The sequence below is a fragment of the Ranitomeya variabilis genome, chromosome 3 (genome assembly GCF_051348905.1).
Source record: "Ranitomeya variabilis isolate aRanVar5 chromosome 3, aRanVar5.hap1, whole genome shotgun sequence".
Taxonomy (NCBI): Eukaryota; Metazoa; Chordata; class Amphibia; order Anura; family Dendrobatidae; genus Ranitomeya; species Ranitomeya variabilis.
The window spans coordinates 340,477,301-340,503,681 of record NC_135234.1 but is presented as its reverse complement, the minus strand read 5'-3'; the positions used below and the strand labels follow the sequence as shown (position 1 = coordinate 340,503,681).

The 26,381-nt window shown below is 44.2% G+C and overlaps 1 protein-coding gene across 1 annotated transcript in view; it reads right to left on the bottom strand.

The window, feature by feature from the left end:
- The window catches only part of LOC143815979 (angiopoietin-2-like), a 154,243-nt gene that overhangs the window by 2,540 nt on the left and 125,322 nt on the right, over window positions 1-26,381 (bottom strand). The window contains exon 7 of the mRNA XM_077295832.1: window positions 17,507-17,673. Within this exon, the coding sequence (XP_077151947.1) occupies window positions 17,507-17,673 (167 nt within the window). The remainder of the gene's footprint in view (window positions 1-17,506; window positions 17,674-26,381) is intronic.

Here is a 26,381-nt window from a genome sequence, read left to right as displayed (position 1 = left end):
GTAAGACCCAGAAAGAAATTTCTCAACAAATAGGCTGTTCCCAGAGTGCTGTATCAAGGCACCTCAATGGTAAGTCTGTTGGAAGGAAACAATGTGGCAGAAAACGCTGTACAACGAGAAGAGGTGACCGGACCCTGAGGAAGATTGTGGAGAAGGACCGATTCCAGACCTTGGGGAACCTGAGGAAGCAGTGGACTGAGTCTGGTGTGGAAACATCCAGAGCCACCGTGGACAGGCGTGTGCAGGAAATGGGCTACAGGTGCCGCATTCCCCAGGTAAAGCCACTTTTGAACCATAAACAGCGGCAGAAGCGCCTGACCTGGGCTACAGAGAAGCAGCACTGGACTGTTGCTAAGTGGTCCCAAGTACTTTTTTCTGATGAAAGCAAATTTTGCATGTCATTCGGAAATCAAGGTGCCAGAGTCTGGAGGAAGACTGGGGAGAAGGAAATGCCAAAATGCCTGAAGTCCACTGTCAAGTACCCACAGTCAGTGATGGTGTGGGGTGCCATGTCAGCTGCTGGTGTTGGTCCACTGTGTTTCATCAAGGGCAGGGTCAATGCAGCTAGCTATCAGGAGATTTTGGAGCACTTCATGCTTCCATCGGCTGAAATGCTTTATGGAGATGAAGATTTCATTTTTCAGCACGACCTGGCACCTGCTCACAGTGCCAAAACCACTGGTAAATGGTTTACTGACCATGGTATTACTGTGCTCAATTGGCCTGCCAACTCTCCTGACCTGAACCCCATAGAGAATCTGTGGGATATTGTGAAGAGAAAGTTGAGAGACGCAAGACCCAACACTCTGGATGAGCTTAAGGCTGCTATTGAAGCATCCTGGTCCTCCATAACATCTCAGCAGTGTCACAGGCTGATTGCCTCCATGCCACGCCGCATTGAAGCAGTCATTTCTGCCAAAGGATTCCCGACCAAGTATTGAGTGCATAACTGAACATTATTATTTGATGGTTTTTTTGTTTGTTATTAAAAAACACTTTTATTTGATTGGCCGGGTGAAATATGCTAATTTAATGAGACAGGTTTTTTGGGTTATCAGGAGTTGTATGCCAAAATCATCAGTATTAAAACAATAAGAGACCTGACAAATATCAGTTGGTGGATAATGAATCTATAATATATGAAAGTTTAATTGTAATCATTACATTATGGTAAATAATGAAATTTAACACTATATGCTAATTTTTTGAGAAGGACCTGTATTCCTGTTTACTTATAATATTCAGGCTTAGAATTGCAATAGAAATCTTTGGACCTGGGTTGTTCATGCCACACCTTACTTCCTACCTAGTAAGCAAATGGGAATTGCACTTAGGCCGGGGTCACACGACTGTACATTCTCTCATTCAAGAGAATCAGGTCCATTATGCTAATGATGCTCCAATTAAGCTCTGATCAAAGTTTGATCTGAATGTCAGCATAGTGTGATCCGTTCTCTTATGCGAGAATCGGAGCACAATGTGAAGAGAATACGGAGAACAAAATTTCTCCTTCTTCTCCATTCTGTGAATCGACAGACATTGGACTGCACTCAAATGTCGTCTGAGTGCAGCCCAATTATTTAAACGCACCTATAGACTAGAATGGACGAATCTCATCCAATTTACACGTCAAATTGCAGCATGCAGTGATTTTTTTTCTCATGCCAAGTCGGTATGTGAAAAAAAGTTGATCAACACTGCCCCATTACATATCACTGGTCCGAACGCTATATGATAAAAAGGTTATATTGCTTGTCAGATTAATACGGTGTGTGAGCAAGCCCTATGGATATGAATGCAAATTTACATGTTGCAGAAATTTTCTTCATCTGAATTTGTTTGTTCCAAGATAAACCGTCCAGTTTCACCAGAAAATCTGCAGCAAAAGTGAAGATACCCTAAGGCTGCATTTATGCTGACTGAAAAGTGGAAACAAATATTCCCAAGGCTGGTTTCACACGTCAGTGGCTCCGGTATGTGAGGTGACAGTTTTCTCACGTACTGGAGACACTGACTCACGTAGACACATTAAAATCAATGTGTCTCTGCACATGTCAGCGTGTTTTCGCGGACCGTGTGTCCGTTTGAAAAACACGGAGACATGTCAGTGTTCGTGGGAGCGCACGGATCACACGGACCCATTAAAGTCAATGGGTCCGTGTAAAACACGTACCGCATACTGATGCTGTCCGTGTGCCGTCCGTGTGCCGTGCAGGAGACAGCGCTACAGTAAGTGCTCTTCCCCCAGCTTGTGGTGCTGAAGCCGCCATTCATTTCTTCTCTCCAGCAACGTTCGCTGGAGAGAAGGAATGAAAAATCAATGTTTTTTTATTTTTTTTTTAAACTTCCCGGCAACCTCCCCCCTCCAACCCCCTGTACGCCCGCCGCTGGAAATAAAATACTCACCCAGCTCCCTCGATGCGTCCCCTCCGAGCCGCAGCTTCTCCTGTATGATCGGTCTCGTGGTGCCGCTCATTACAGTGATGAATATGCGGCTCCACCTCCCATAGGGGTGGAGCCGCATATTCATCACTGTAATAAGCGGCACCACGTGACCGCTCATACAGGAGAAGCTGCGGCGCGGAGAGGACGCATCAAGGGAGCTGGGTGAGTATTTTATTTCCAGCGGGCGGGCGCACAGGAGGTGGGAGGGGGGTGGTGACAAAGATCTTTATTTCAACCGCAAAACAAAACAAAAAAAAAGATTTTTCATTTCTTCTCTCCAGCGAACGCTGCTGGAGAGAAGAAATGAATGGCGGCTTCAGCACCCAAAGCAGGGGACAGCGCTTACTGTAGCGCTGTCTCCTGCACGGTCCGTGTGGTACCCAGTCGGCACACGGGCGGCACACGGCTGCCGCACGTGTGCCACACTGATGTGCCATGTGAGCTCACGGACACACGGACACGGATAACTCCGGTACCGATTTTTCCAGTACCAGAATTATCTGGACGTGTGGGACAGGCCTAAGGGTATGTGTCCACGTTCAGGAAACGCTGAGTTTTTGACGCAGCGTTGAGCAGCATGCATAAAAAACGCAGCGTCCAGATGTTACAGCATAGTGGAGGGGATTTCATGAAATCCTGTCTCCACTATGCAGTAAAAGACGCATGCGGCACACCCGAGAAAACTCACATGCGGCGCATCTTTTAAGAACGCAGCATGTCCTTACATTGCAGAAAAAACTCAAGGACAACGCAGGTGACCTGCCAGTGACCTCAGGTGCAGATTTGGTCAGGATTTTACCTGCATAAAATCCTGACCAAATCCTGAAGCAATCCTGAACGTGGAAACATACCCTAAGAATGCTTTTTTTGAATCATCGGCCTTTCTAAACAAGTTGCCAATCAGTTGATGAACGAGTCAAACACTTGTTCGTCGGGTGAAATAATTATTAAGCTGGATTAAATATAATCGCTCTCAGCAGCACATAATCCTGTGTAAACCAGATGATGTGTTCTGAGAACAATAATATTCTGTGCACACAGAATAGTCATATTACCCATCATTCTGTGCATGTTTGCTTGCATGTTTGAACAAACTATGAAATGAATGCCAATTAGCTTGCATGTAGCTGATCGGCGGTAATTTTACAACTGCAGTTGGGCAGTATATAAGCCTATAGGCTTATTTGTGCATTAGTGTTTTGCATAAGAGTTCTGCCTTTGTTTTTCAAACATGTATAATTTTATTTTTTCTTTTACTTGATTCTATAGCTCCATTATTATCACAGCACTTATAGACGCTTTATTATCACCACTCTCTCCATAAGGGTTCATAATCTGAATTCCTTATCCGTATGTCAATAGAGTATAGGAGGAAACCCAGGCAAACACGGGGAAAGCCTACAAACTCCTCGCAGATATTGTCCTTGGTGGGATTTTGTTCAGAGTTCGTGAAAAAATTGGACAACACTTCAATGCCATCCATATGCCATCTGTGTGCTGTCCATTTTTCATGGACTCTTTATTATGGATAGTTTGAGAAACCTTCATCAGTTTTTTTGTTGCAATTGAGAAAAACTGATGAAACGCTAATGGTAAAAGCTGACATCTGGCCAAACTGATGAAAATCTGATTCCTAATGATGATGAAAATTGGTCCATTTTTTGTCTACAAGAAAAATTCAGTACAGAGGCATAACTATGGGTTTAGTTCAGGGGGAGACGAAACTTCTGAGGGGACCCTAACCATGTAACACTGAATACAACTATGGTGGCGCAGGGGAACCCTAATAGTGGATGCAGGAGAACTTCAGCAGATGACAGAGCTGTTACTAAAAAAATATCTATACTGTATACAAAGACCAACAGTGATATTACTGCCATATGGGGATGATAAGTGCTGCAAAACATATAAGAGATTATAGTACAGTCACAGTTAGTGACTTACAGCTGACGTTCTTTCTGATGAAATCATTCACTTTTCCTGATTTTTCAGCTGACAAAACCGACATGACAACTTCTCCAGCTGGAACTCGGCTGTAGAGATTACAACAAAGACACATATCACTTCATATTTCAGGCACTGTCCCCAACCTGCACAAACTCGTCATCCTGCTGATACCCCAATGCTGAGCCGCTGCTGCCGTATGTGACCCTATTACTGCCCCTGATACCCCAATACTGAGCCGCTGCTGCCGTATGTGACCCTATTACTGCACCTAATACCCCAATGCTGAGCCGCTGCTGCCGTATGTGACCCTATTACTGCCCCTGATACCCCAATACTGAGCTGCTGCTGCCGTATGTGTCCCTATTACTGCTCCTGATACCCCAATACTGAGCTGCTGCTGCCGTATGTGTCCCTATTACTGCCCCTGATACCCCAATACTGAGCCGCTGCTGCCGTATGTGTCCCTATTACTGCCCCTGATACCCCAATACTGAGCCACTGCTGCCGTATGTGTCCCTATTACTGCCCCTGATACCCCAATACTGAGCCGCTGCTGCCTTATGTGACCTTATTACTGCACCTGCTGTGTGGTTCTCTGTGCCCTCTAATTTACCTTCCACTGGAGCCCTAGATCCCACTTTCATTGCACTCATAAAGTATGATGCCAACAAAAGTGCCCACGAACATTGTAAGATATCCCCACAGCGTATTCCTCCACAGTACTCTCCACATGCACAGAATGATAAACCTACTGTAGCCCACCCCAGAAAGTATGGTGACCCCAACACAGTATGATCCCCAGCTGTGACCCCATAAAGCCCTCCACACAGTATGATAGACCCCACATAATCCTTCACACTGTATAATTGCTTACATTCAGTATAACGCACCCCATAGTCCTCCATACAGTAAAATACACTCCATAGTCCATACAGTATAATGCATCCCATAGTCCATACAGTATAATGAACACCATCGTCTATATAGTTTAATGCACCCCAGGCACCCCAGAGTCCTCTATATAGTATAATGCACCCCCTATAGTCCTCCATATTGTATAATGTACCCCATAGTACTCTGTATAGTATAATGCATCCCATAGTTCTCAGTACAGTAAAATGCACTCCATAGTCCTCTGTACAGTATAATGCACTCCATAGTCCATACAGCAATGAACCCCATAGTCCATAAGGTGTAATGCACCCCATAGTCTCTACAGCAGAATACACCCCATAGTCCATACAGTATAATGCACCCAATGGTCCTCTGTATAGCTAAATGCACACCAGAGTCCATACAGCGTAATGCACTCCATAGCCCATACAGTAAAATGCACCCCATAGGCTATACAGCATAATGAACCCCATAGTTCTCTGTATAGTATAATGTACCCCATAGTCCTCTCTATAGTATAATGCACCCCATAGTCCCTACAGCAGAATGCACCCCATAGTCCATACAGCATAATGCACTCCATAGCCCATACAGTATAATGCACCCATAGTCCATACAGCATAATGAACCCCATAGTCCAAAAGGTGTAATACACTCCATAGTTCATAAGCATAATGCACCCATAGTCCTCTGTATAGTATAATGCACTCCATAGTCCTCTGCATAGTATAATGTACCCTATAGTCCTTACAGCAGATTGCACCCCTTAGTCTATACAGCATAATGCACTCTATATCCCATACAATATAATGCACACCATAGTCTTCTGTACAACATAATGCTTCCCATAGTCCATACAGTATAATGTGCCCCATAGTCCTCTGTATAGTATAATTCACCCCATAGTCCATACAGCATAATGAACCCCATAGTACATAAGATGTAATGCACCCATAATGTGCCCCATTGTCCTCTGTATACTATAATGCACCCCATAGTCCTCCGCAAATTATAATGCACCCTATAATCCCTACAGTAGAATGCACCCCATAGTCCATACAGCGTAATGCACTCCATAACCTATACAGTATAATGCACCCCATAGTCCTCTGTGTAATATAATGCTTCCCATAGTTCATACAGTATTATGTGCCCCATAGTCCTCTGTATAGTATAATGAACCACATAGTCCCTACAGCAGAATGCACCCTTTAGTCCATACAGCATAATGCACTCCATTGCCCATACAGTATAATGCACCCCATAGTCCATACAGCATAATGAACCCCATAGTCCATCAGGTGTAATAAACCCTATTGTTTCTTACAGCATAATGCACCCCATAGTCCTCTGCATAGTATAATGCACCCTATAATCCCCACAGCAGAATGCAGCCCTTAATCCATACAGCATAATGCAGTCCATAGTCCATACAGCATAATGTACTCCATAGTCCTCTGTTTACTATAATGCACCCTATAGTCCTCTACAAAGTATAATGCACCCTATAATCCCTACAGTAGAATGCACCCCATAGTCCATACAGCGTAATGCACTCCATAACCTATACAGTATAATGCACCCCATAGTCCTCTGTATAATATAATGCTTCCCATAGTCCATACAGTATTATGTGCCCCATAGTCCTCTGTATAGTATAATGAACCACATAGTCCCTACAGCAGAATGCACCCCTTAGTCCATACAGCATAATGCACCCCATAGTTCATACAGTATAATGCACTCCATTGCCCATACAGTATAATGCACCCCATAGTCCATACAGCATAATGAACCCCATAGTCCATCAGGTGTAATAAACCCTATTGTTTCTTACAGCATAATGCACCCCATAGTCCTCTGCATAGTATAATGCACCCTATAATCCCCACAGCAGAATGCATCCCTTACTCCATACAGCATAATGCAGTCTGTCATGTTCTCAATGGCAAGAGAACATAGCATCAGCATATATAGGAACTAGCTCTTGGAAGATGGGAACTGAGCTGACCATGAACTAAACCTAACACACAACTAGCAGTGGCCGGGTAGCATGCCTACGTTGATTCTAGATGCCCAGCACCAGCCGGAGGACTAAATAATGCTAGCAGAGGAAAATATTAGTCCTAGCTCACCTCTAGAGAAATACCCCGAAAGGAGACAGAGGCCCCCCACATGTATTGGCGGTGAATTAAGATGAAATCACAAACGTAGTATGAAAATAGGTTTAGCAAATTTGAGGTCCACTTACTACATAGCAGAAGACAGAAAGGACACTTTCATGGTCAGCTGAAAACCCTATCAAAATACCATCCAGAAATTACTTTAAAACTCTGGCATTAACTCATAACACCAGAGTGGCAATTCCTGTTCACAAGAGCTTTCCAGACACAGTAACGAAACTACAGCTGTGAACTGGAACAAAAATGCAAAAACAAACATGGACAAGAGTCCAACTTATCTAGTAGTTGTCTAGGAGCAGGAACAAGCACAGAGAGGCTTCTGATAACATTGTTGACCGGCAAGCAACTAACAGAGCAGCAAGGTTATATAGCGACTCCCACATCTTGATGGGAACAGGTGAACAGAGAAGATGAAGACACAGTTCAATTCCACCAGTAGCCACCGGGGGAGCCCAGAATCCAAATTCACAACAGTACCCCCCCCTCAAGGAGGGGGCACCGAACCCTCACCAGAACCACCAGGACGATCAGGATGGGCCCTATGAAAGGCACGAACCAAATCAGAGGCATGAACATCAGATGCATTCACCCAAGAATTATCCTCCTGGCCGTATCCCTTCCACTTGACCAGATACTGGAGTCTCCGTCTGGAAACACGAGAGTCTAAGATTTTCTCCACAACGTACTCCAACTCACCCTCAACCAACACCGGAGCAGGAGGCTCAACGGAAGGCACAACCGGTACCTCATACCTGCGCAATAATGACCGATGAAAAACGTTATGAATAGAAAAGGATGCAGGGAGGTCCAAACGGAAGGAAACAGGGTTAAGAATCTCCAATATCTTATACGGGCCGATGAACCGAGGCTTAAACTTAGGAGAAGAGACCCTCATAGGGACAAAACGAGAAGACAACCACACCAAGTCCCCAACACAAAGCCGAGGACCAACACGACGGTGGCGGTTGGCAAAAAGCTGAGTCTTCTCCTGGGACAACCTCAAATTGTCCACCACCTGCTCCCAGATCTGATGCAATCTCTCCACCACAGCATCCACTCCAGGACAATCCGAAGATTCCACCTGACCAGAGGAAAATCGAGGATGAAACCCCGAATTACAGAAAAACGGGGACACCAAAGTGGCAGAGCTGGCCCGATTATTGAGAGCGAACTCTGCCAATGGCAAAAAAGCAACCCAATCATCCTGGTCAGCAGACACAAAACACCTCAGATATGTCTCCAGGGTCTGATTAGTCCGCTCGGTCTGGCCATTCGTCTGAGGATGGAAAGCGGACGAAAAAGATAAATCTATGCCCATCCTAGCACAGAATGCCCGCCAAAATCTAGACACGAATTGGGTCCCTCTGTCAGAAATGATATTCTCAGGAATACCATGCAAACGAACAACATTTTGAAAAAACAGAGGAACCAACTCGGAAGAAGAAGGCAACTTGGGCAGAGGAACCAAATGGACCATCTTAGAGAAACGGTCACACACCACCCAGATGACAGACATCTTCTGAGAAACAGGCAGATCTGAAATAAAATCCATCGAGATGTGCGTCCAAGGCCTCTTAGGAATAGGCAAGGGCAACAATAATCCACTAGCCCGAGAACAACAAGGCTTGGCCCGAGCACAAACGTCACAAGACTGCACAAAGCCTCGCACATCTCGTGACAGGGAAGGCCACCAGAAGGACCTTGCCACCAAATCCCTGGTACCAAAAATGCCAGGATGACCTGCCAACGCAGAAGAATGAACCTCAGAGATGACTCTACTGGTCCAATCATCAGGAACAAACAGTTTATCAGGTGGGCAACGATCAGGTCTATCCGCCTGAAACTCCTGCAAGGCCCGCCGCAGGTCTGGAGAAACGGCTGACAATACCACTCCATCCTTAAGGATACCTGTGGGCTCAGAGTTACCAGGCGAGTCAGGCTCAAAACTCCTAGAAAGGGCATCCGCCTTAACATTCTTAGAACCCGGTAGGTATGACACCACAAAATTAAACCGAGAGAAAAATAATGACCAGCGCGCCTGTCTAGGATTCAGGCGCCTGGCAGTCTCAAGATAAATCAAATTTTTGTGGTCAGTCAATACCACCACCTGATGTCTGGCCCCCTCAAGCCAATGGCGCCACTCCTCAAAAGCCCACTTCATGGCCAAAAGCTCCCGATTCCCAACATCATAATTCCGCTCAGCGGGCGAAAATTTACGGGAAAAGAAGGCACAAGGCCTCATCACGGAGCAGTCAGAACTTTTCTGCGACAACACTGCCCCAGCTCCGATCTCAGAAGCGTCGACCTCAACCTGAAAAGGTAGAGCAACATCAGGCTGACGCAACACAGGGGCAGAGGAAAAACGGCGCTTAAGCTCCCGAAAGGCCTCCACAGCGTCAGGGGACCAATCAGCAACATCAGCACCCTTCTTAGTCAAATCGGTCAATGGCTTAGCAATATCCGAAAAACCAGCAATAAATCGACGATAAAAGTTAGCAAAGCCCAAAAATTTCTGAAGACTCTTAAGAGAAGAGGGCTGCGTCCAATCACAAATAGCTTGAACCTTGACAGGATCCATTTCAATGGAAGAGGGAGAAAAAATATATCCCAAAAAGGAAATCCTCTGTACCCCAAAAACACACTTAGAACCCTTCACACACAAAGAATTAGACCGCAAAACCTGGAAAACCCTCCTGACTTGCTGGACATGAGAGTCCCAGTCATCCGAAAAAATCAGAATATCATCCAGATACACAATCATAAATTTATCCAAATAATCGCGAAAAATATCATGCATAAAGGACTGGAAAACTGACGGAGCATTTGAAAGACCAAAAGGCATCACTAAATACTCAAAGTGGCCCTCGGGCGTATTAAATGCGGTCTTCCACTCATCCCCCTGCCTGATTCGCACCAAATTATACGCCCCACGAAGGTCAATCTTAGAGAACCACTTGGCCCCCTTTATGCGAGCAAACAAATCAGTCAGCAACGGCAATGGGTATTGATATTTAACAGTGATTTTGTTCAAAAGCCGATAATCGATACATGGTCTCAAAGAGCCGTCTTTTTTTGACACAAAGAAAAAACCGGCTCCTAAGGGAGATGACGATGGACGAATATGTCCCTTTTCCAAGGACTCCTTTATATATTCTCGCATAGCAGCATGTTCAGGCACAGACAGATTAAACAAACGACCCTTTGGGTATTTACTACCCGGGATTAAATCTATGGCACAATCGCACTCTCGGTGCGGAGGTAACGAACCAAGCTTGGATTCTTCAAAGACGTCACGATAGTCAGACAGGAACTCAGGAATTTCAGAGGGAATAGATGATGAAATGGAAACCACAGGTACATCCCCATGAGCCCCCTTACATCCCCAGCTCAACACAGACATAGCTCTCCAGTCGAGGACTGGGTTGTGAGATTGCAGCCAAGGCAATCCTAGCACCAAATCATCATGTAGATTATACAGCACCAGAAAGCGAATAATCTCCTGGTGATCCGGATTAATACGCATAGTTACTTGTGTCCAGTATTGTGGTTTATTATTAGCCAATGGGGTGGAGTCAATCCCCTTCAGAGGAATAGGAGTCTCCAAAGGCTCTAAATCATACCCACAGCGTTTGGCAAAGGACCAATCCATAAGACTCAAAGCGGCGCCAGAGTCGACATAGGCGTCCGTGGTAATAGATGACAAAGAGCAAATCAGGGTCACAGATAGAATAAACTTAGACGGTAAGGTGCAAATGGAAACAGATTTATCAAGCTTTTTAGTGCGCTTAGAGCATGCTGATATAACATGAGTAGAATCACCACAATAGAAACACAACCCATTTTTCCGTCTAAAATTCTGCCGCTCGCTTCGGGACAGAATTCTATCACACTGCATACTCTCTGGCGACTTCTCAGTGGACACCGCCAGATGGTGCACTGGTTTGCGCTCCCGCAAACGCCTATCGATCTGAATAGCCATTGTCATGGACTCATTCAGACCCGCAGGCACAGGGAACCCCACCATAACATCCTTAATGGCATCAGAGAGACCCTCTCTGAAAGTCGCCGCCAGGGCGCACTCATTCCACTGAGTAAGCACAGACCATTTACGGAATCTTTGGCAGTAAATTTCCGCTTCATCTTGCCCCTGAGATAGGGACATCAAAGTTTTTTCTGCCTGAAGCTCCAAATGAGGTTCGTCATAAAGCAACCCCAAGGCCAGAAAAAACGCATCCACATTGAGCAACGCAGGATCCCCTGGTGTCAATGAGAAAGCCCAGTCTTGAGGGTCGCCCCGGAGCAAGGAAATCACAATCCTGACCTGCTGTGCAGGATCTCCGGCAGAGCGAAATTTCAGGGACAAAAATAATTTGCAATTATTTCGAAAATTCTGAAACCCAGATCTATTCCCCGAGAAAAATTCCGGCAAAGGAATTCTCGGCTCAGATACAGGTGCATGACAAACAAAGTCTTGCAAATTTTGTACCTTCGTGGCGAGATTATTCAAACCTGCAGTTACACTCTGAAGATCCATTACAAACAGGTGGACACAGAGCCATTCAAAGATTAGAAGGAGAGAAAAAAAAAAAAAAAAAAATCTCAGCAGACTTCTTATTTCTCTCCTTTCTCAGCCAAGGATTTTAACCCTTTAGTGGGCCGGTCAAACTGTCATGTTCTCAATGGCAAGAGAACATAGCATCAGCATATATAGGAACTAGCTCTTGGAAGATGGGAACTGAGCTGACCATGAACTAAACCTAACACACAACTAGCAGTGGCCGGGTAGCATGCCTACGTTGATTCTAGATGCCCAGCACCAGCCGGAGGACTAAATAATGCTAGCAGAGGAAAATATTAGTCCTAGCTCACCTCTAGAGAAATACCCCGAAAGGAGACAGAGGCCCCCCACATGTATTGGCGGTGAATTAAGATGAAATCACAAACGTAGTATGAAAATAGGTTTAGCAAATTTGAGGTCCACTTACTACATAGCAGAAGACAGAAAGGACACTTTCATGGTCAGCTGAAAACCCTATCAAAATACCATCCAGAAATTACTTTAAAACTCTGGCATTAACTCATAACACCAGAGTGGCAATTCCTGTTCACAAGAGCTTTCCAGACACAGTAACGAAACTACAGCTGTGAACTGGAACAAAAATGCAAAAACAAACATGGACAAGAGTCCAACTTATCTAGTAGTTGTCTAGGAGCAGGAACAAGCACAGAGAGGCTTCTGATAACATTGTTGACCGGCAAGCAACTAACAGAGCAGCAAGGTTATATAGCGACTCCCACATCTTGATGGGAACAGGTGAACAGAGAAGATGAAGACACAGTTCAATTCCACCAGTAGCCACCGGGGGAGCCCAGAATCCAAATTCACAACAGCAGTCCATAGTCCATACAGCATAATGTACTCCATAGTCCTCTGTTTACTATAATGCACCCTATAGTCCTCTACAAAGTATAATGCACTCCATAATCCCTACAGTAGAATGCACCCCATAGTCCATACAGCGTAATGCACTCCATAACCCATACAGTATAATGCACCCCATAGTCCTCTGTATAACATAATGCTTCCCATAGTCCATACAGTATAATGTGCCCCATAGTCCTCTGTATAGTAAAATGCACCCCATAGTCTATACAGTATAATGCACCCCATCTTCATCTGTATAGTATAATGCACCTCATAGTCTACACAGTATAATGCACCCCATATTCCATACAGCATAATACACCCCATAGTCTTCTGTATAGTATAATACACCACATAGTCTATACAGTATAATGCACCCCATAGTCCTTTGTATAGTATAATACACCTCATGGTCCATACAGCATAATGCACCCAATAGTACTCTGTGTAGTATAATGGACACCAAAGTCCATACAGCATAATACACCCTATAGTCCTCTGTATAGTATAATGCACCCCATAGTCCTCTGTAAAATACAATGCATCCCATAGTCCTCTGTAAGGCTACGTTCACATTTGCGTTGTTGTGTGCTGCATCGGCGACGCAACGCACAACGCATGCAAAACGCAGCAAAACGCAGCGTTTTGTGACGCATGCGTTCATTTTTTTAGCGCAAAAAAAAGCAACATGCTGCGTCCTCTGCGCCCTGACGCTTGCACCAAAAAAACGCATGCGTCACAAAACGCAACACAAAGCATGTCCATGCGCCCCCCATGTTAAATATAGGGGCGCATGACGGATGCGTCGCCGCGGCTGTGCCCGACGCAACGCAAATGTGAACGTAGCCTAAAGTATAATACATCACGTAGACCTCTGCACAGTATAATGCACCCAATAGTCCTCTATACAGTATTCTTGGCACCCCAATCTTCTAAAAAAAATACTCACCTCTCCTACTCGTTCCTCCCATTCTCCCGTCTCTGCAGTGAGTGCCCTGAGTGTTAGCATAATGGGTGCCATGCAGTGACACCATTGCACCTGCTTCACTAAGACGTTAGACGCAAAGAAGAATGATGCAGGAGGAAGTGTCAGCTGACGGTCCCTCCTTCATCATTGCTTTCAACTCTAGTGGCATCTAGGATGCTGACACAGTTGAAGTTGGGATGACGAGCGGGGGGCCTGGCGCTGGCACTGGGCCCCGTAGAGGCAGTGCAGAGAGATCGTATCTCCCTGCTCTGCTGGAGAGTTTAACTGTTTCAGTGCTCAGTGCATGCTGATACAGTTAAAAGTAGCAAAGCTCTGGGTTGGCCCCTCAAAGCGCGGGACCTGTGTGGCCACACCCTCTACCCAACCCCCGCCGGTATCTACTCTGCTGATCCAGTAGAATGGAACTTCTTTTCAGTCACAGAAAGGCTATGTTCACACATTGTTTTTTTGCAGCGTTTTATTGAGTGTTATTTTATGCAAATTAAAAGCTTTTTACAGTAGATGCAAAAACTATGAGATTTCAAAAGTGTCATGAATATGCTTGTTTTTTTCGTTAATGAATATTAAAACTTCAGCCTTTATAGAAATCAGCACCCTATCAATTCTTATTTCTCATATCCAACATGTTTGATGCAGGGGAAAAAAAGGCAAAGGCAAATTAATATACTATTTAAAACCACAATTTATTTGACATAAATATTAAATAAAACAAGACAAGGAAATTTCACAAAGATTGCTGAGGGTAAACCAGATAAACAAGGACTATAGGGAAAGGAATATCAAAATATCCTGTAGCACTGCTATATGCAAAATTGCTCTTTAAATAATACTCAAAGTGCATAGTGCTAAATAAATTATTATCATAGGAGCAAATTCATGTAAATGCTAATAGCAAAATATTAAATAAAGTGCCCAGTGCAAAAGGTGCCTTAATGAGCATTGCTGCCCATATCCCCCTATATCATTTCACTTACATAAGTGATAGGGTATGTGTCCACGTTCAGGATTGCATCAGGATTGGGTCAGGATTTTTCATCATCATCAGTTTTTGTAAGCCAAAACCAGGAGTGGAACAATTAGAGGAAAAGTATAATAGAAACATATGCTCCACTTCTGCATTTATCACCCACTCCTGGTTTTGGCTTACAAATACTGATGAAAAATCCTGACCAAATCCTGATGCAATCCTGAACGTGGACACATACCCTTAGTCCCTATCTGGATACCACTCAGTAGCCCCTTTATTAAACATGTACTATAGAGAAAGAACACATGTAATCCTGAAAAACGCAGCGACAACACTGAAAAACGGGTGTTTTGGACGCAGCGTTTTTGCTACCAAGAGAGCAGCTTTTGCCTGCAGAAAAAAACTCTGCAATAATGCTGCATTTGGACATAGTCTCATAGTCAATATGGCCGAGTCTCGCAGGTTAAAACCCGGCTCTACCGCCGCCACTCCAGAGCGGAGCGTGCAGCTCCATGTATTGCTGTGCGGCCGCACGCTCCGCTCTGGAGTGCAGGCGGCAGAGCCGGGTTTTAACCTGCGAGACTCGGCCGTATTTCACACAAGTGAAAAGGAGCCCTTACAGAGAAATCTGCAACATGTGACTTCACTTGCAGCCTACAGTTACGTGCTGCGTATTTTTCTGCAGCTTATCTACAGGAAAATCTGCAGCATATTTTTCAGGAATTTGCTGCAGACTTGCCACATGTTTCAACCATAGCATTGAAAAGGTAGAGATGCAAGACAAATTAATTGCAAATAATCGACACGCTGCAGATTTTATGATCTGCACCTCATGTCAATCTTCAAAGAGATATTTTTATCAGCATCCGTGCAGTTTTACCCGAAATAGCTTTCCTATCCAGCTTCCTATCTGGTATGACCTTGTGTCACAGGGAAAATGGAGATTGGTGTATGGATCTCTGTGGCCAGTGGTTATATTCATAGGGATAATTTATGAAAAAGCAAACGAACGGTCTGTGATTCTGCTCAGATTCAGACTAACATACTATAACATGGTCTGATGGCAACTGATTGGTTCTAGCTCTCTCCCTCCTGTGATAATATTTGGGCTGGAGGACCTTTGCAGGTTTTCTTCCTCTGCGCTTGCAGCATCAAAGCATTCAGTGTTGTCTACAAAGTCTGTCAGATCCTGCCCTGTACAGATGTGCTGAGCCAATCCAAATAGCGGGACATTTCCATTTGTTTTTCTACAGTATTGTTTGCTTCACACAAGAAGAAAAAAAACCCCTCAAAACAGGCCGATTTCCAATCCATACACAAACATGTCCTGTTTTGCCATGAGATGAGGCTTCCATCATCTGCCCAATGTGACCAGGTACTCACTTATGTGTCACAATGTAAAACTAAATGGGAAACTTACTAAGATGTGTGGCATCATGTGTATTCTACATGTGCTTAGCTTACTGCAGTACAATGTATCAGAACCAGGTTATTTCTGGGCACTTACTAAAGCTGACCCATTAGGTGGGCATTACAATTGCAGATTTAAAGGGTCTGTGTCACCATGGGAACTTATTTCAAACAATCAGCTGATTGACACAACTGGAGAGTTACAGTATAGATAACTCAATTTGCATGGCCACTCCCTCCTTGTTATTAACTCTTATGTCTGTACCGTATTTAAAGGGAACCTGTCAGCTGACACATCTTCATTTTTGACATCATGTTATATATGCCAGACTACCATTGATCTGGCTCTTAAAATGTCAAGAAACCCTTTTTTCAAATCAGAAAATCCCTTTAAACATACTTTTTTTTTAATGCAACGTATTTACACATATTGTATATTTTATCTAAATGTCATATATATGCTGCTATATTGTTAGCGGATGCATATGCAATATATTCCCAGAAAGACTACATAACAGTGTAGTATGAGGTCTCAATAGCAGAAAAAATTATATTACTTAGCTGTTTTATTTACATAGATACAATGTTATAAATCAGAGGGTAAAGAAGAACAATATCAGATGTTACAAAGCAACACGTAATGCAACAATGCAAAGCAGAGAACTGAGAGCCTTAGGCTACTTTCACACTAGCGTTTTTTGTCCTCCGTCACAATGCGTCGTTTTGGAGCAAAAACGCATCCTGCAAAAGTGTTTGCAGGATGCGTTTTTTCACCATTGATTAGCATTGGTGACGCATTGTGACGGATTGCCACACGTCGCATCCGTCGTGCGACAGATGCGTCGTGCTTTGGCGGACTGTCGGCACAAAAAAACGCTACATGTAACGTTTTTTTGTGCCGACGGACCGCCATTTCCGACCGCGCATGTGCGGCCGGAACTCCGCCCCCACCTCCCCGCACCTCACAATGGGGCAGTGGATGCGCTGGAAAAATGCATCCGCTGCCCCCGTTGTGCGACATATACAACGCTAGCGTCGGTAACCTCGGCCCAATGCACTGCGACGGACCGAGCCCGACGCTAGTGTGAAAGTAGCCTTACTTGTGTGGTTAAAGGGAACCTGTCAGCAGGATTGTGCACAGTAACCTACAGACAGTGTCAGGTCAGCGGCGTTATACTGATTACAATGATCCAACCATATTTTACAATAAATCCTGCCTGCACCGACATATGATATGAATGACTCACCTGTAATTATTTCCCTCACTATCCAAAGAGAAGACATCATATAAGGAGTAAGCTTCATTCCCATCCCAATCCTGTAGTTGAATCCTCAGCGTATATGAACATTGAGATGTTAATTGATGAATAAATTCATTACCCAACCAGTATTCACCAGTGGGTGACCCAAAACCCTGGAAAAAAAATACAAAATTGTGAAACTTATGGCTCTCAAAATATGTTGACACAAAAAAATTAGATAGTTTAAAAAGTATATTTATTGTATAAATAAAATAAACAATAAATTAAACCATATAGAGTAAATTTGGTTTCACCAATACTGTACTGATTTACAGAATACTGTACTGGTGTAACACTGTGAGTAGCATAAAATTTGAAACACAAAAATACTCTAGTACAATTGCTATTTTGTCTATATTCCTCCTCATAGTGCATTAATAAAAGTTTGTTAATGAGGTACAGTATATTTACCCCAAAATGATGCCCCTGAAAAAATAAGGTTGCATACGAATATGATGCCAAAAATATAAAAAAATTATTCTTCTGAAACCTGATTTTATGCTGTATGGGCTGTGGGGTGCATAAAGCTGTATGGACCATGGGATGCATTATGCTGCATTTTCTATGGGGTGCATTATGCTGTATGGACTATGGGGTACATTATGCTTCTGCAAATACGGATACACGCACACCCATTGTACTCAATGGTGGTGCGCAAATGTCAGGTTATTTTGCGCAACACAGGCAAAATACGTACTGCACACTGATGACACACAGATGACATCCGTATGTCATCAGCGTGACACATACTGGCGCCTGGGAAGAAGCGGTGCAGTTCTTGCTGTTCCCATGTGCCGGCCGTCTGCTGAAGGCTACTCTCATCATTGTCTCCTGCTGTGTAAAATAAAGAATTAATAAAAAAAACGGAATGGGCTCCCATGCAATGTAGTCCTCCATAATGGTGCGCTTCGTATAACCCAGTCTCCAACACTGATTGTTAGCTTTCTGCCTATGCACAGTGTACAGAGAGCCGTTAATCAGTATTGTGTGGGGGGTTATACAGAGCTCAGCAAACTGGTAGATCTGCAGCAGAGAAATTAGTGATTTTAGCCAAACTGCAGCAAGCAGCATAATAAGTGATACGTTGCTGGAATCAGGGTCTCTGTCACTACATCATGCTGCTCTCAGACGGCATAGCACAAACTTCGTGACAGATTCCTTTTAAATCTATTTTCAGACAAATAAAGAAATGAAAGCATCATTTTTTTATTATAATACATCACCCCTACTCTGGAAATCTCGAACATATCAGACACTCGCCTACCTTTGCAACCTTCAAAAGGAACCTGAAGACCCACCTCTTCCAACAAGCCTACAACCTGCAGTAACCACCGATCCAGCAAACCACTGCACGACCAGCTCTACCCTCGCCTACTGTATCCTCACCGATCCCTTGTAGATTGTGAGCCCTCGTGGGCAGGGTCCTCTCTCCTCCTGTACCAGTTGGTAACTTATATTGTTCACGATTATGTACTTGTTTTTATTATGTATACCCCTCCTCACATGTAAAGCGCCATAAATGGAATAAATGGCGCAATAATAATAAATAATATTCACTTAACCATTTTATTATAGCTCCTCTATTAGATTTTCACATTTCGGTAAAACTTGCACAAATACAGTGTCTAAATAACTCAAATCTCCAAGTCTAGGATTATGCAGATATTAGTCACCAGACTGTAACATGTGCTTGTTCTGCATTCTGCTTCCTATCATTAATTCTGACATGTGTGCAAAGCTAAAGAAATTTGGACACAGCTTGGTTTTGTCGGAAATGTTTAAACTGCTCAAAACTTGCCAAAGTTGAATATTTTACTAGTTTAAATTAATGGGCAAATGTAAAAAAATGTCTTAGTAGCCATGGAAATGAGAACAACATAGCTATGTGCAGACACATTACTATGTGCTCGATGAACCAGTTAATCTCCGGTGACCCCATTTATTGCAAATATGGGAAAGTGGTATGTGCAACTCTGTTCACTAAAGTACTACAGATCCAGCTGTCGGCAACGTACATCGTAAATGATTTCTATTTTAAGGTGAATATTAAGCAAACATCGCTGTAGTGATATGTACATCTTATGATAATAATCACAGATGTTATACGAAAAGGCTTGCAAAGAATAAAAAAAGATTTACTTAGTGCATGCTCGATGCATAAAGATCCTTTATCATAGTATGGGTTCCTCTAACAATTGTGTGATTCAAAGCACATCTGTTACCATGATATGATGGCAACATATTGCGGTGACAGGTCTACTGTTATGGACTGGTAATTTAGGAGCGACATGCGACTAGCTCTGAGCAGGTGGTAACTATACAGACCGCAGTTCCTGATCTTAACACAACACTAGCAGTAGCCGTGGGATGTTCCTGTCACTCCCTGGACACCTCGTCACAGCCGGAGAACTAGCTACCCCTAAAGGTAGAAATAGGAAAGCTATCTTGCCTCAGAGAAAATCCCCAAAGGATAGGACAGCCCCCCCACAAATATTGACTGTGAGTGGAGAGGGAAATAACATACGTAGTATGAAACAAGATTTAGCAAAGGAGGCCATTTCTAACTAGAAAGATAGTACAGGAAAGAACACTGTGCGGTCAGTAATAAAAACTAGAAAAAGTCCACCGCAGAGATATGCAAAAATCTCCACACCTGACTAAAGGTGTGGAGGGCAAAATCTGCAGCCCAGAGCTTCCAGCTTAGCTGAATAGATCCATACTGATAAGCTGGACAAATGAGCAAAACTTAGAATGTGCTGAACAATAAAGTCCACAAGTGGACAGCAAAAGGACAAGCAAGGACTTATCTTTGCAGAACTGGTCAGAGTGTCAGGGAAATCCAAAAGAGCAGTATCTCCAAGCAGGAACAATTGACAACTGGCATTGATTGAGGAATAAGGCCAGACTAAAATAGCCGAGCCAGAAAGACGATCAGTGGAAGCAGCTGCTGATGCTAAATCCAAGAAGCAGCTATACCACTCAAAACCACAGGAGGGAGCCCAAGAGCAGAATTCACAAAAGTGCTACTTACAACCACCGGAGGGAGCCCAAGAACGGAATTCACAACAGTACCCCCCTTGAGGAGGGGTCACCAAACCCTCACCAGAGCCCCCAGGCTGATCAGGATGAGCCAAGTGAAAAGCACGAACCAAATCGGCGGCATGGACATCGGAGGCAACCACCCAAGAATTACCCTCCTGGCCATAACCCTTCCACTTGACAAGATACTGAAGCCTCCGCCTCGAAAAACGAGAATCCAAAATTTTTTCAACCACATATTCCAACTCCCCCTCAACCAACACCGGGGCAGGAGGATCAACAGAGGGAACAACAGGTACCACATATCTCCGCAACAAAGATCTATGGAAAACATTGTGGATGGCAAAAGAGGCTGGAAGGGCCAAACGAAAAGACACTGGATTGATAATCTCAGAAATCTTATAGGGACCAATAAACCGAGGCTTGAACTTAGGGGAAGAAACCTTCATAGGAACATGACGGGAAGATAATCAGACTAAATCCCCCACACAAAGCCGAGGACCAACACACCGACGGCGGTTAGCAAAACGCTGAGCCTTTTCCTGAGACAACGTCAAATTGTCTACCACATGAGTCCAAATCTGCTGTAACCTGTCCATCACAGAATCTACACCAGGACAATCAAAAGGCTCAACCTGCCCTGAAGAATAACGAGGATGGAAACCAAAATTACAAAAAAAAGGCGAAACCAAAGTAGCCGAACTGGCCCGATTCTTAAGGGCAAACTCGGCCAACGGCAAGAAAGCCACCCAATCATCCTGATCAGCAGACACAAAGCATCTCAAATAGGTTTCCAAGGTTTGATTCGTTCGCTCAGTTTGGCCATTTGTCTGAGGATGGAACGCCAAAGAAAAAGACAAATTAATGCCCATCTTAGCACAAAACCTGGAAACAAATTGGGAACCTCTGTCAGACACAATATTCTCCGGAATGCCATGTAAGCGAACCACATGCTGAAAAAATAATGGAACCAAATCAGAGGAGGAAGGCAATTTAGGAAAAGGTACCACATGGACCATTTTAGAGAACCGGTCACAAACCACCCAGACAACAGACATCCTCTGGGACACAGGAAGATCCGAAATAAAATCCATGGAAATATGCGTTCAGGGCCTCTCAGGGACGGGCAAAGGCAAAAGCAACCCACTAGCGCGGGAACAGCAAGGCTTAGCCCGGGCACAGGTCCCACAGGACTGCACAAAAGAACGCACATCCCGTGACAAGGAAGGCCACCAAAAGGACCTAGCAACCAAATCTCTGGTACCAAAAATCCCAGGATGACCGGCCAAAACCGAACAATGGACCTCAGAAATTACCTTACTTGTCCATCTATCAGGAACAAACAGCTTCCCCACAGGACAGCGGTCAGGTTTATCAGCCTGAAATTCCTGAAGCACTCGCCGTAAATCAGGAGAGATGGCAGAAAGAATCACCCCTTCCCTAAGAATGCCAACCGGCTCAAGAACTCCAGGAGAATCAGGCAAAAAACTCCTAGAGAGAGCATCCGCTTTAACATTCTTAGATCCCGGAAGATATGAGACCACAAAATCGAAACGGGAGAAAAACAGGGACCATCAAGCCTGTCTAGGGTTCAGCCGCTTGGCCGACTCGAGGTAAATCAGATTCTTATGATCGGTCAAGACCACAACGCGGTGCTTGGCTCCCTCAAGCCAATGTCGCCACTCCTCAAATGCCCACTTCATAGCCAACAACTCCCGATTGCCGACATCATAATTGCGTTCCGCAGGCGAAAACTTTCGGGAAAAGAAGGCACATGGTTTCATCAAGGAACCATCAGAATTCCTCTGTGACAAAATGGCCCCTGCCCCAATCTCAGAAGCGTCAACCTCAACCTGAAAAGGAAGAGACACATCTGGCTGACACAAGACAGGGGCAGAAGTAAATCGACGCTTAAGCTCCTGAAAGGCCTCAACAGCCTTAGAGGACCAATTTGTCACATCAGCGCCTTTCTTTGTCAAATCGGTCAGTGGCTTAACCACACTAGAGAAGTTGGCAATGAAACGGCGATAAAAATTAGCAAAGCCCAAAAATTTTTGAAGGCTCTTCACAGATGTGGGTTGAATCCAGTCATGAATGGCTTGGACCTTAACAGGATCCATTTCTATAGACGAAGGAGAAAAAATAAACCCCAAAAAAGAGACCTTCTGAACTCCAAATAGGCACTTAGACCCCTTCACAAATAGAGCATTATCACGAAGGATCTGGAATACCATCCTGACCTGCTTCACATGAGACTCCCAATCATTGGAAAAAATCAAAATATCATCCAAATACACAATCAAGAATTTATCAAGATAATTGCGGAAAATATCATGCATGAAGGACTGGAACACAGAAGGAGCATTAGAAAGCCCGAAAGGCATCACCAGGTATTAAAAATGGCCTTCGGGCGTATTAAATGCAGTTTTCCATTCGTCACCCTGTTTAATACGGACAAGATTATATGCCCCTCGAAGGTCAATATTGGTAAACCAACTAGCCCCCTTAATCCGAGCAAACAAATCAGAGAGCAAAGGTAAAGGGTATTGGAATTTGACCGTGATTTTATTAAGAAGGCGATAATCAATACAGGGTCTCAAGGAGCCATCCTTCTTGGCAACAAAAAAGAATCCCGCTCCCAATGGTGACGAAGACGGCCGGATATGCCCCTTCTCTAAAGACTCCTTCACATAGCTCCGCATGGCGGCATGTTCTGGCACAGACAGATTGAAGAGTCGGCCCTTAGGGAACTTACAGCCAGGAACCAAGTCAATAGCACAATCACAGTCCCTATGTGGAGGAAGGGAACTGGACTTGGGCTCATCGAATACATCCTGGAAATCTGACAAAAATTCAGGAACATCAGAAGAGGGGGAAGAGGAAATTGACATTAAAGGAACGTCACTATGTACCCCTTGACAACCCCAACTAGTCACAGACATCGATTTCCAATCCAACACTGGATTGTGTACTTGTAACCATGGAAAACCCAGTACAACAAAATCATGTAAATTATGCAACACCAGAAAATGACAATCTTCCTGATGTGCTGGAGCCATGCACATAGTCAGCTGAGTCCAATACTGAGGTTTATTCTTGGCCAACGGTGTAGCATCAATACCCCTCAAAGGAATAGGGCTCTGCAAAGGCTGCAAAGAAAAACCACAGCGCCTGGCGAAGTCTAAGTCCATTAAGTTCAGGGCAGCGCCTGAATCCACAAATGCCATGACAGAAAAAGATGACAATGAGCAAATCAGGGTCACAGACAGGAGAAACTTAGGCTGTACAGTACTGATGGTAACAGATCTAGCAACCCTCTTAATACGCTTAGGGCAATCAGAAATAGTATGAGCACAATCACCACAGTAAAAACACAGCCCATTCTGACGTCTGTATCCCCTCTGTTCCACTCTAGTCAGAATCCCATCACATTGCATAGGCTCAGGACTCTGTTCAGAGGATGCTGCCATATGGTGCACCACTTTGCGCTCGCGCAGGCACCGATCAATCTGAATGGCCAGAGACATAGATTCGCTCAAACCAACAGGCGTGGGGAACCCCACCATAACATCTTTAAGGGCTTTAGAAAGACCCTTTCTGAAAATTGCTGCCAGAGCGTCCTCATTCCACTTAGTGAGCACAGACCATTTTCTAAATTTCTGGCAGTATAATTCTGCCGCTTCCTGACCCTGACACAGGGCCAACAAGGTTTTTTCCGCATGATCCACAGAGTTAGGTTCGTCATACAATAATCCAAGCGATTGAAAAAATGCATCTACATTAAGCAATGCAGGATCCCCTGACTCAAGGGAAAATGCCCAGTCCTGAGGGTCACTACGCAGCAGAGAAATAACTATTTTAACTTGCTGAATGGGGTCACCAGAGGAACGGGGTTTCAGAGCAAAAAACAATTTGCAGTTATTTTTAAAGTTCAAAAACTTAGATCTATCCCCGTAAAACAAATCTGGAGTGGGAATTCTAGGCTCTAAGGCTGGAGTCTGAACAACATAATCTTGGATAATCTGCACTCTTGCAGCAAGCTGATCCACATGAGAAAACAAACCCTGAACATCCATGTCCGCACCCAAATCCTGAACCACCCAGAGATTAAGAGGAAGGAAAAAGACAAAACAGGCTGCAGAGAAAAAAAAAATGGCTCAGAACTCTTTTTCTTTTCCTTCTTTTGAGATGCATTCAACTCATTTTTGGCCAGTTGTACTGTTATGGACTGGTAATTTAGGAGCGACATGCGACTAGCTCTGAGCAGGTGGTAACTATACAGACCGCAGTTCCTGATCTTAACACAACACTAGCAGTAGCCGTGGGATGTTCCTGTCACTCCCTGGACACCTCGTCACAGCCGGAGAACTAGCTACCCCTAAAGGTAGAAATAGGAAAGCTATCTTGCCTCAGAGAAAATCCCCAAAGGATAGGACAGCCCCCCCACAAATATTGACTGTGAGTGGAGAGGGAAATGACATACGTAGTATGAAACAAGATTTAGCAAAGGAGGCCACTTCTAGCTAGATAGATAGTACAGGAAAGAACACTGTGCGGTCAGTAATAAAAACTAGAAAAAGTCCACCGCAGAGATATGCAAAAATCTCCACACCTGACTAAAGGTGTGGAGGGCAAAATCTGCAGCCCAGAGCTTCCAGCTTAGCTGAATAGATCCATACTGATAAGCTGGACAAATGAGCAAAACTTAGAATGTGCTGAACAATAAAGTCCACAACAAGTGGACAGCAAAAGGACAAGCAAGGACTTATCTTTGCAGAACTGGTCAGAGTGTCAGGGAAATCCAAAAGAGCAGTATCTCCAAGCAGGAACAATTGACAACTGGCATTGATTGAGGAATAAGGCCAGACTAAAATAGCCGAGCCAGAAAGACGATCAGTGGAAGCAGCTGCTGATGCTAAATCCAAGAAGCAGCTATACCACTCAAAACCACAGGAGGGAGCCCAAGAGCAGAATTCACAAAAGTGCTACTTACAACCACCGGAGGGAGCCCAAGAACAGAATTCACAACAGTCTACTGTACTATAGGCTGACAGAATACAAAATATATTGTGATGTATGGCTGACACCACCTACCCAATAACAAATAGTTATGAGTCTGCCGTATTCAATAGGTTGAGCTCCTGAGACAGTTCTTGAAATGACACTTTGAACCATGCACAGACGCAGGAGACCTTTCCAGCACTCCTCCATTTCACACTTCATTCTGGACTTCCCGAAGTGCCACTTGCTTTCAACTCCTCTGCTGTTATCTCTCTACCACAGCAAGCTTCCTTCTTACCCCATCCTTGGCCGCCTTGCAGCAGAGCACTTTTTGTTCACAGGATCTATATCTAATTCAAGGCCTTCTCAAGTTTCGCTTTGCGCAACCCTCAATTTTCGGCAGTTGTCTTTCTTTTTGGCAGTAGACATTCACTCCTGGTAACGCACACTTTTCTCCATGCAGCCATCTCAATTATTTTGCTGTGGCTTTCACACATCCCTCCGAGTTTCACAGAGAAGACTTCTCTCTTCTCCTTATGAGTGGGCTTGTCTTCTGCTTCGGATACAGCAGGGAGTTACACTTTTATCGGACTGTCAGGTATCACCTTCATTTTTTAGGTGGTGCTGTCTAACCCCTGCTTTATTCTTTCACACTTGTAAGGATATGGACATGCTGCCCACATTTTCCTCTTGAAGAAACAATTTTATCATTGTAAAATGTTATGTTATGCCATGTGAACTGTGATGTATAGTGTGACTTGTAATGTGTGTTAAAGGCGTT